Source organism: Ruditapes philippinarum, unplaced genomic scaffold (genome assembly GCF_026571515.1).
Source record: "Ruditapes philippinarum isolate M1 unplaced genomic scaffold, ASM2657151v2 ctg1894_1_1_1_1, whole genome shotgun sequence".
Lineage (NCBI taxonomy): Eukaryota > Metazoa > Mollusca > Bivalvia > Venerida > Veneridae > Ruditapes > Ruditapes philippinarum.
Window position 1 is genome coordinate 22,438 of NW_026852855.1, and position 12,575 is coordinate 35,012.

A 12,575-nucleotide genomic window follows, 5' to 3' on the forward strand; every position below is an offset into this window, starting at 1 on the left:
CATACTATAGACACATATAATTCAAGGTTAAACCATGATAATGTGCAAATACAAATTGTCATATCACCATCAGACATGAAAATGAGTGCAATTTTTCATCAATTTTCATAAGTTTGTATTCGCTAATGTATTATCTATACAGGTCAGGACAAACCGGTGTTGAATATTGTTTTGGATCTGATCACTTTACATAATTAAAGGAATTCTTTCACAGAATCATGGTACTAATCACACATCAAGAGACCAAATGCGAGTAGTTTAGAGCTGAATAGTGCAGGGGGGGGGGGACATTGCTACACATGGGTTGTTTCCAAAACATTCACATAACATAAGTTATTTCATTAAAGAAATAATAATAACAATAGAATATTGATTTTATACATTACTATTTTCCTACCTTGTATTATTCCTGGTATGTATATTTTTATTTTAATGCTAATTGTAGTAAAAATGGTTGGTAGAAGCGTCTACAAAAAAGATGAAATTCGGGCTTACATCAAAGCTCGCTCAAAACTGGGTTGCTCTTTAAAGCAGTTGATGACTGAACTCTCTACTGCTTATGGACCTTCTTGTGTGTCTTATGACAAAGCGATGGAAAAAGAAATTTGAGTAGACTGCAGCAAAAATGCACCAAAATCAGCAAAAAGCTGCTTCAAATGTTTCCAAAATAATATGACAAAAAACAGTTTGCCAATGTCGTCACAGGTCATGAAACTTGGGTCGATTATTTTCAGCCCGTCAGAAAAATTAGCAACAAAATTTGGGCCACTAAACACAACAAACGCCCAATAATTTCTAAACGGTCTTTGATTGCAAAGAAGGTTTTGTATGCAATTTTCTTCCCCGGTGAAGGAGTCGCAATAAAAGTGCCGGTGAAAAAAGGCAAAAGTATCACTGGGACGTAATACTTAAGAAACTGAAAAAGTATTATAAGAAACGACGCCTTGTCACTGGTTTTAAGCATATTCGTCCTCTACATGACAATGCCCCCGCTCATACCTCCGCAATAGTTTCGGCATTTTTGAAAAAAAGAAAAAGTACTGTTTTGCCTCATCCCCCGCATTCTCCAGACCTTGCCCCATGTGATTTCTTTTTGTTTCCAAAATTGAAATCCTTCCTTGCTGGGCGATAATACAAGTCCCGACAGGCACTTGGATCTGCCATTCATCAGTACCTTATTACTGTGCCCAAATCAGCGTACCGATACGCCTTCAAGAAGTGGATACGTCGGCTGAAACTTTGCATTTCTAGCCATGGGGAGTACTTCGAGAGCTAACTTGAAATTTGAAGTCTCCAGAATAAGCAATACATTTCGAACATCCCTCGGAACACATTGTATATTATACACTCAGATACACTTATAAACCAACACTTTTCAAATTCATCTTTTTCAAAAACGTTCAAATAACTTATTGAAAAGTATACAGGATGTTGTTTGACTGCAATATCCTAGCAAAAAATTACGCTTACATTGGAGTCTCATTTAAAAAATCACAATTTTCATCTGTAAAATATGAAATCCACACACTTTTCTTATTTCATTTCTTTTTTCAGGTAGATCATGTCTTTGGCAGATATGTGTCCACTATAGACAGTCTCTTACGAAAGTTTCAAAGCACTGGATATGTTGATAATATACCGAGGCAGCCTCGCCGAAGAGTTACTACACAGCACAAGATGCACAGATTGTAGCGGATCATATCCGATCTGGCTTCAAGACCGCAACCCCTACTGTAAGAGCGACTTTTGGCATACATGGAAGAGCAGTCAGCAAAAGAACCGTCATCAGGCGGCTGCGAGATCAGGCAATCAGAGCTAGGCGCCCATTTGAGGTCTTATTCTGCAATGGGCTCGACAGCACCAACGCATGACTCGAGCCGAGTTGGCAAACATTTTGATTACCAGTCGAAGAACGAATGTTATTGAAGTGTCAGAACGGCCAGAGGAATTTGGACAAGAGTTACATGGGTATTGAAAAGTAACAACCTACATAACTTTCTTGACGTTTGATAATCGCATGGTTATACGTGGTCGACGAACATATTTTTGCGGCCAAAATCTTACTGCTACACTAGTGAACTGACGTAAAATAGTATAACCAGCTTTCAACCTCAGTCACAATATTAGAAAAACGGCGACATTCATACTTCGGAAACATTTTCATTAATTTTCAAGCGCATTTATTTCGCTCATTCTTCTGGTCAGATGTAAGCAAATGGGGTAACCAACTTGCAGTTATCCGCCAATCTTTCAAGTGATTTTTTTTAGAATCCTTTTGATATCCATGCGATACGGGCTGGGTAAGTGAAGAGTCTGGCATCTTTGTCATGATAAACTTGCCTTTATGGAGCGTATGACAGACAGGCAACCTTAATTGACTCATGCCCATATCTTAAATCTATGCATCCACCTGAACACAGTTGATTAGATAATCGTTGTTGCCATAGATATTACAAACATCATTATAAATATTCATAGCAGATTTTGTTCTAATGTTTCTCTAACTTGTATGTATGCCCTTACTTCAGCATAATATTTTAAATGAAATTACCTACCGGCTCCTTTGTTAAAAGCGGTCTAGTAAATCACTTACCGACCGGTTAACAGGTCTGCAAATAGATACCGACCGGTTATTGTTCTATTGCTCTCTATTCAATAGAAAATATGTGAAGTCGAGAAACTCGTGCATTACAGTACACAATATTCACCGTAAAATAACGCTAAATTGAGGGGGGGGGGGGAATAATTACCACTTTGAATAGGAAAAAAGGTCGATATATATTTTAAAGATTAATCGAAATAAATCAGCGCATACGGCTGTAAGGACCCTCATAACTGATATTCCAGATTATTTGTGAGAAAAACGAACTGGCTACTGTTCTGGCGTTGAAGTTTTGTGTCGCCGATATAAATGAGTATAACAACGCACATTAAGTCTTTCTTTAAAGTTTGCTTTTCGGTATACCTAACACATTTGCCGAACTATATAGCTTCATAAGATACTAGTTTTTGGTATTTATTTCTACAACTATGTCTGAATTTGCACAATCCTGCATTATTTTACCAATTCTGCATTATGGGATATATACGACGATTATATTATTGGTGCATATCGAATCAAAGTCAATTTCTGCATCTTTCTATCCCAAAATATTACTTTCAGTGAGAGTACAGTTCATCTTAAGTATAAGACCGTTTTTCTCATTTTTTCCCAGTTATTTTTACATTACAGTTTGGATTTTGTATACCAGTACCAAGAATACGACTTGCGCTTCCATTCTAGACCGCATGCTTACAGGCGGTCTTATAACGGATGATGCTAATTAAGAATACACGGAAAGAAAATTCTTCCAAACATGGATGAAATTCTAAGAACATTTAAAATCAGCCATCATAAAAAACAACAACAACAAAACCCAACTAACATAACGGTGTAACTACATGTATTACTAATATTTAGTCATAGAACCCCGTCTTTTACTTTCCTTTGAAAAAAATCGTATATTTTAATTATATAAGAAATAGCCTGATCATCTATTTACCATGAAATTTATTATACATAAAGATAAAGTGTTTTTATGATTAGAAAACATTTTTATCTTCCTCAGTATTTGTTTATATTATTAATATGATATGTATTCATATATCAAAATAATGATCTTACCTTTCCCTACTCGACAAGTTCTGTTTTCATTTTCTGTGACTCAACTCAACAGGGACATTACCTGACCTTATTACATAATGAAACCCCACGAGAATCACGAGAATATTCAAATAGCATTGATTTGTGAACGAATGAATTACAAGAGCGTAGCGGATGGTATCCTTGCTTGGCTTTGGAATGCTTTCTTAAACATGATAAAGTACATAAGTAATATGTTTCTTGTGAGTAATATTAATAAATACTGAGCTAAAAACTGATGTATGGATAGAAAAACAAAAGAGCATGTAGGTAAGATAGTTACCGCACTCGGAATAGGTCTGCATAGTATTTACAGACCCGGTGGCCTTTTAAAAACCTCGATCGCTACGCTCTCTCGGTCTTCAAATCGCCACCCGGGTCTGTAAATACTATGCAGACCTATTCCTCGTACGGTAACTATTACTTACTCGTGTAAGGTATTTTTAAAAGTGAATGAAATTCTTAATTAGTTGACTACACATATGATTGGGGTAACATTTGAAAGCAGTTTTTTTTGAAATTTTTATAAAACAAAAAGAATCAGACCTTAAAAATTTAAAATAAAACTTATATTTAATTAAAAATTACCCACCCTCGTAATTTTTAAAAATTTTTTTTCTTCCTAAAGCATTTTCATTTCAAAAAATTTTTAAAAAATTTAAAATTTCCCCCCTTTCGGAATGCCGTTTGGGCCATTGCCCCATGTGGTTGATCTGAAAAGCGATAGGTCGATTACGGAAAGGTGAAAACCGAAATCCCCGAAAAATAAAGATTTGGGGAAAAAGCGAAAGCACAAAGTGAAAAAAGCGAAAAATACGATGAGAAAAAAGCGACAGTACGGGTTTCTACGAAAATGAAAGCGCGATAATACTATCGGGTTTTTAAACCCTCGTACTGTCGCCCTTGTCACCATCGAGTTTTGTATTTCCCCGGTTTTTATCATCGTACTGTCGTGTTTTCATCATCGTACTATCGCGTTTTCACCATCGTACTATCGCGTTTTCACCATCGTACTATCGCTTTTCATCATCGTACTGTCGTGTTTTCATCATCGTACTATCGCGTTTTCACCATCGTACTATCGTGATTTCATCATCGTACTATCGCGTTTTCATCATCGTACTATCGCGTTTTCACCATCGTAGTTTTCGTGATTTCGTGTTTTCACCATCGTACCATCGACTATCGCGTTTCAGATTAACACATTCATAGGCGATGGCCCTAACGGCATTCCGGAATGCCGTTAGGGCCATCGCCTATGAATGGTTTGATCTGAAACGCGATACTCGACAGTACGATGATGAAAACGCGAAATCACGAAACTACGATGGTGAAAACGCGACAGTACGATGGTGAAAACACGATAGTTTATCGCGTTTTCATCATCGTAGTATCGTACTGTCGCGATTTCATCATCGTACTATCGCGTTTTCATCATCGTGCTTTCGCGTTTTCACCATCGTAGTTTCGTGATTTCGCGTTTTCACCATCGTACTATCGACTATCGCGTTTTAGATGAACACATTCATAGGCGATGGCCCTAACGGCATTCCGTACCTGCCACCTAAGACATGCTTTATTTCTACAAAAGTAAGGAAATAATTTTGGGAAAAAAGGCCATCAGACTGCGCGGATGCGCAAGGGTGGTCTGGGCCACGGTCGGGAAAACCCAAAATTTTTTTTGTCGGCGCGGGTCATTTATTGATTTTAAAACAGTTTTAACCCTGATTTAACCATGGAAAAGAATTTCTTTTCAGTAAGAAAATTGAAGGTTGACATATTTCTGTCTTGATATGCCAATAATCTTGATATATATCTTATATTCTTAAAACAGTTTTCCTAACATTTTAGTAATTTCTTTTACTTCACACGGAAATATTTAATGAAAACACGACGAGATACTGATACTAGGTCAGCTATAATGAAGGTGAGTAATGGAAATTATTAGTGGAGAAAATTTAAGGATCTAACAGATTTTGGGTCCAGTGGAATCTTGTACAATCGAAAATAAACATAGGGCTTGTAATTAGGGTAACAAAAAGTAGGCAATGTAAAATCTCAGCAACCTATTCAAACATTTTATTTGATACTGTTACATGATTGCGGAGGCAAAAATATGGATGGATCACTGATTCCTTGTTTGATGTCCATAACGTCTAGATTTAGAAGTGTTCCATGGGTAACATCTTTTGAATGAATGACAGATTGAGAAACTCTCACTGGATCACATGTATTACCTGTTGTAATAAAATATATGATATACAGCATTAATCCCCAACTGTTTCAAACAAGTAACAGAAAGTTATAACATCTTCGGGTGTATTATAGGTTTGTGAGGGGGTCAATGAATATCCACAGACAAAACTATCGCACATGTAAAAAGTAGATTATGCTCAAATTTGATATTTGAAAAATCGATAATTACTAAACAGTCTCTTTTCAAGTGTAAATTTCTACAACTTTTGAATAAACACAGAGAAAATATAGTTTTAAATAAACTCTACACACTACAGGAATCACATATGATCACAATAGTGTCATTAAAGAAACTGACAGTTTTTATAAGAATAGACCATTAATTTGACAATTAATTGGGAATGGAGCTTCCCAAACATAGTTTATACATTCATTTATTCAAATAAGACATATTCAGGAAGAATTTACAAGATTTCAATAAATTTCTGCAGTATACCTTAATTATGCTTTTTGCGTTTTGGCTTATTTCTTTTCACGAGAATTGTACATGAAGTATATGTGACCTTCATGGACTAAATAAGCTATATAAATACATTTGTTATACATATTTCACTATTACCTATGCGAAGAACAGCTGCTGTAACAATTTGCCTTGTACCCGTGTAGGACTTAGAAAACTGGTATGTTGAAATGACTTCTTTTCCTATAAGGCCCTTTGACAGATAAATGGCCTCGGCTGTAAAAAAATATAACATTCATGATATAATGTATAGTCAAGTAAAGTTTTCAAAAGCCACAGCATCACAATGTAACATTCGAAACTTGGACTTTATTAATCCTTAGTTTTCTTTTAAAACCGGTGCGTTTTCGGCCCTAAACAAAATAAAGTGATTGATCGAATCAAATGAAACATTTTTAAAAATAAAAGCAATTATTACTTGATAAAATCGTTGTATCATATAGTTTATATCATTGATCAATGACAACTTGTATATACACTAACCTGGAATACAGAGAGCTTGGATATCTTTCGGTATAGTCTCTTTTGTACAATGACCTTCATCATCAATGTCATACATAATACCCTATTTTAACAAAATTTAACACTGTACATTATGTTATAAATGGTACTCTAATATACTGTAATATCATACCTGGTACCCTAATATAACAGAAGCATGTTACAGATCAAATAGTGTACATCTGTCATACACAATACAAAAATAAGCAATGTATATTTGCTATGAAAGTCGTACTTTTTGATTACAACTGGAACAATATCAGTATCAGACATGAAGCTTGTATATAACAATCACAACTAATATAAATGTCAAACATGATAACCTGATTCTAGCAACAAGAGTCATAGCCATATAATAGGTAAAATCATGGCAAAGAATGTGAAATCCTGATATACTATTAGAAACTAAAATAAAGTTAGTATATCATACTCTTATCTTACAAAATGGAACTGATATAAATACATAATTATGACATCTTGATAAAAGAAACAAAAACATTTAATCGATACTAACACTGAACCCAATATAGAACTTTTTACAATATGAGTTTTCCGTAGAAACGGAAGTTGCATTTCGCATATGCGCATTCTGCGAAGGGCAGAAGAGTATAGTTTATCAGTAACAATTTCATATACAATTTGATATGATCCAAATGATAATCCAATTGTTTAGATAGTTAAGAGTCCAGTTTTTTGATAAACAATAAAGTAATTCATTTTAAATTTAGAGCATTTTTGCATTCCTTGTCTTCCAACTTTTAAAGACTGCATGGTGCATTCGATTTGTAATCATAAGACTTTCTTGCATGAAATGTGTAGCCTGGAATATATCTTCCTATAAAAGTACTCGGTAAATGTGTTCAAAGGTTGGCTATCGTCATAATTAAAGCACTGAACTCATACGGAAACACTTTTATATATGTATATGCCGTAAGACCTCACTATAGGGGGTAGGGGGGTTTAGATTTACCTTTGTCCGTCCGTCCATCCATCCATCCGTCCGTTCTCATTTTGTGCCGCAACTAGCTCAAGAGAGTTTTTGACCTAGAGTCATGAAATTTTACAGGAATGTTGCTGAGCATGTGTTGTTGTGCACCTGGGTATTTTTGTGTGGACACTTATAGTACTTGTAGAGTTATTGCCCTTGACTTATTAAAAATTTGCAATTTTCAACTTGTGCCGCACGTAGCTCAAAAAGTATTTGACCTAGAGTCATGAAACTTTGCAGGAATGTTGATCAGCATGTGAAATTTTGCACCCTTGTGGATTTATTCTGTCCTTTTTTCAGAGTTTTTGCCCTTGACTTAGTTAACATTTGCAAATTTCAATTTGTGTCGCACGTAGCTCAAAAAATATTTGATCTAGGGTCATAAAACTTAACAGGAATTTTGATCAGCTTGCGTTGTTGTACCAAGGGTATTTTTAAAGTGGGGTATATTTTGTTTTTTGTAAGTTATGGGCCCCTTTACTTAGTAAAAAAAATTTTTTCCTTTTTTAATTTGAGGGAATTTATAAAAATTTACAGGAAAAGTTTTTCACCCGTAAAGTTTTGAAAACCCGGGTTTTTTTGTGGGTTTTTTTGTTTTGTAAAATTATTTCCCATTTACTTAGTGAAAAAATTTTCAATTTTCTTTGTGTTGGGGCGTTTGGCCCCAAAAAAATATTTAATATTTGAGTCATTTTAAAAATTTAACCCGGGAAAGTTGGGAAGCAAACTTGGATTTGTTGTAATTTTTTCTGCTATTTCAAAGTTTACCGCCCTTTCTTAGGAAAGATTATTTTTTTTCGACTTGTGGCACAGTAGGCCCAAAAAAAACTTGACCCAGAATCATTTAAAACGAACAAAAAAGTTTGGGGAATGGGCACCCCGGGGCCTAGGGAAAATTTCAATTATCATTAATTTAAATAAGAACAGCATAGTATCATACAGAGGATTATATGTGACACTCACATTATTGTTGTGTGTTACATCAGAGCATCATATGTGACATTCATATTGGTGTCGTGTGTTATATTAGGGTTACATATGTGACATTCATATTGGTGTCGTGTGTTATATAAGGGTAACATATGTGACATTCATATTGGTGTCATGTGTAATATTAGGGTAACATATGTAACATACATATTGGTGTCGTGTGTTATTTTAGGGTAACATATGTGACATTCATATTGGTGTCGTGTGTTATATAAGGGTAACATATGTGACATTCATATTGGTGTCGTGTGTTATATTAGGGTAACATATGTGAAATTCATATTGGTGTCGTGTGTTATATAAGGGTAACATATGTGAAATTCATATTTGGTGTCGTGTGTTATATTAGGGTACATATGTGAAATTCATATTGGTGTCGTGTGTTATATTAGGGTAACATATGTAACATACATATTGGTGTCGTGTGTTATATTAGGGTAACATATGTGAAATTCATATTGGTGTTTTGTGTTATATTAGGGTAACATATGTGAAATTCATATTGGTGTCGTGTGTTATATTAGGGTAACATATGTAACATACATATTGGTGTCGTGTGTTATATTAGGGTAACATATGTGAAATTCATATTGGTGTCGTGTGTTATATTAGGGTAACATATGTGAAATTCATATTGGTGTCGTGTGTTATATTAGGGTAACATATGTGAAATTCATATTGGTGTCGTGTGTTATATTAGGGTAACATATGTGAAATTCATATTGGTGTCGTGTGTTATATTAGGGTCACATATGTGAAATTCATATTGGTGTCGTGTGTTATATTAGGGTAACATATGTGAAATTCATATTGGTGTCGTGTGTTATATTAGGGTAACATATGTGACATACATATTGGTGTCGTGTGTTATATTAGGGTAACATATGTGAAATTCATATTGGTGTCGTGTGTTATATTAGGGTAACATATGTGAAATTCATATTGGTGTCGTGTGTTATTTTAGGGTTACATATATAACATACATATTGGTGTCGTGTGTTATATTAGGGTAACATATGTGACATTCATATTGGTGTCATGTGTTATATTAGGGTAACATATGTGAAATTCATATTGGTGTCGTGTGTTCTATTAGGGTAAACATATGTGACATAGGGTAACATATTGACATTCATATTGGTGTCGTGTGTTATATTAGGGTAACATATGTCGTGTGTTAGGGTAACATATGTGACATACATAGGGTAACATGAAATTCATATTGGTGTCGTGTGTTATAGGGTGAAATTCATATTGGTCATGTGTTATATTGTAACATCGTGTGAAATTCATATTGGTGATCGTAGTTTCTATTAGGGTAACATATGTGACATACATATTGGTGTCGTGTGTTATATTAGGGTAACATATTGAAAATTCATATTGGTGTCGTGTGTTATATAAGGTAACATATGTGTAATTCATATTGGTGTCGTGTTATTTTAGGGTAACATATATAAATACATATTGGTGTCGTGTGTTATATTAGGGTAACATATGTGACATTCATATGGTGTCGTGTGTTATATTAGGGTAACATATGTGAAATTCATATTGGTGTCGTGTGTTATATTAGGTAACATATGTGACATACATAGTGGTGTCGTGTGTTATATTAGGGTAACATATGTAACATACATATTGGTGTCGTGTGTTTATTTTAGGGTACACAATGTGACATTCATTCATATTGGTGTCGTGTGTTATTTTAGGGTAAACATATGTGACATTCATATTGGTGTCGTGTGTTATATTAGGGTATCATATGTGACATTCATATTGGTGTCATGTGTTATATTAGGGTATCATATGTGACATTCATATTGGTGTCGTGTGTTATATTAGGGTATCATATGTGACATTCATATTGGTGTCGTGTGTTCTATTAGGGTAACATATGTGACATACATATTGGTGTCGTGTGTTATATTAGGGTAACATATGTGAAATTCATATTGGTGTCGTGTGTTATATTAGGGTAACATATGTGACATACATAGTGGTGTCGTGTGTTATATTAGGGTAACATATGTAACATACATAGTGGTGTCGTGTGTTATTTTAGGGTAACATATGTGACATTCATTCATATTGGTGTCGTGTGTTATTTTAGGGTAACATATGTGATATTCATATTGGTGTCGTGTGTTATATTAGGGTAACATATGTGACATACATAGTGGTGTCGTGTGTTATATTAGGGTAACATATGTAACATACATATTGGTGTCGTGTGTTATATTTAGGGTAACATATGTGACATTCATTCATATTGGTGTCGTGTGTTATATTAGGGTAACATATGTGACATTCATATTGGTGTCGTGTGTTATATTAGGGTATCATATGTGACATTCATATTGGTGTCGTGTGTTATATTAGGGTATCATATGTAACATACATTTTGGTGTCGTGTGTTATTTTAGGGTAACATATGTGACATTCATTCATATTGGTGTCGTGTGTTATTTTAGGGTAACATATGTGACATTCATATTGGTGTCGTGTGTTATTTTAGGGTAACATATGTGATATTCATATTGGTGTCGTGTGTTATATCAGGATACGGATATCATATGTGACATTGATATTAGTTTCTTGTTATTTAAACAGCAAAACTGATAAGAATTTCATATTTGATACTCTGAGGTAGCAGGCGAAACTGATACCAATGTCATATAATATGTATGATGCCCTGATACAGCAAACAACACTTACATGAAGGTGATATATGATACCTTGATATTAACAATGAAACTGATGACAATGTAACATATGAAACTCTCACATGGCAACAGAATATATCGTTAATAACTAAGGCTTCATAAAGGTGAAAAAACCAAGCAAATTCAACAAACCAGATTGAAATCTTTAATTGTCGTTGTTGTAAACTGTGAGTAGACAGGTATTTGAGGAGAAAATGCTGTGATCTTGAATTGTACGTATGACTTCTTATGAACAACGTCAAAAGCAATCTTCCCTGTTCCATTGTAATGAAAGAAAGACGTTGCGTCAGGCACATTCAGTGCTGCGCCATAATCTAAGAAACTATTTGATTCCCATTGTCCATTCAGGCAACAAATATTTCCTTCCGTATAATTGGTAAACTGGTCCAGCAACTGAAGAACAGAATGTAGCGGTGAAACGTAGTCACTTTGTTCCAGAGATTGACCGAGTGAAGCATTAAATACAAGTGAAAATATTAAGAATATATCCACGTACCATGAACACATTGTCCAGTATTAATTTAGTATCATCACAACTGATAAACAAGTATACATTAACGTCTAAACACTCGTCTTCAATGTTAAAGATGAGATGTAAATATAAACTGAAGATTATGGTACAAATAACAGTAGTGTTAACGTTCTATCAGTCACCTTGATATAAATTAGGCCTAATATTAATTTAAATGAAAATGAGTTGTTCGTCTTACCAGTTTAATTTGTATCCCCTTTTTCTCAGCTGTAGTCAATTTTTATAAAAGATTTAAAATGTATCAGCTCGACTATAAAATAATCATTCATATTATTTTAATACGATGTTTATATGTAAAATAATGATAATACTTTCTGTACAGGGGTTTCACTCACTTTCTTTTGATCAAATGGGCTTAATACGTAATGAATAGAATACAAAAAAATATTTATAGACGTAGAGAAAATGAGAAATGGTGTATCACAGGAAGGCTTTGGATA

The 12,575-nt window shown here is 34.3% G+C and overlaps 1 protein-coding gene across 1 annotated transcript; it reads right to left on the reverse strand.

Annotated features, from left to right (window-relative positions):
- Positions 1 to 5,656: 5,656 nt before the first annotated feature.
- Positions 5,657 to 12,159, reverse strand: LOC132726367 (uncharacterized). The gene is made up of 4 exons (XM_060711687.1): positions 11,736 to 12,159; positions 6,882 to 6,963; positions 6,498 to 6,614; positions 5,657 to 5,919 (listed from the first exon to the last, which is right to left on the reverse strand). Exons 1-4 carry the CDS (start codon positions 12,108 to 12,110, stop codon positions 5,762 to 5,764), a joined length of 732 nt encoding a protein of 243 aa, XP_060567670.1. The 5' UTR covers positions 12,111 to 12,159; the 3' UTR covers positions 5,657 to 5,761.
- Positions 12,160 to 12,575: the final 416 nt, after the last annotated feature.

What these genes read in the sequence shown, in the direction of transcription:
- LOC132726367 (XM_060711687.1), bottom strand. Translation starts at nt 12,110, where the DNA reads ATGTGTTCATGGTACGTGGATATATTCTTAATATTTTCACTTGTATTT. An exon ending in CAATTAAAGATTTCAATCTG is followed by an intron (nt 6,964 to 11,735) that starts GTTTGTTGAATT and finishes TTGTTAAAATAG; the next exon opens with GGTATTATGTATGACATTGA. An exon ending in AGCAGCTGTTCTTCGCATAG is followed by an intron (nt 5,920 to 6,497) that starts GTAATAGTGAAA and finishes TTATTACAACAG; the next exon opens with GTAATACATGTGATCCAGTG.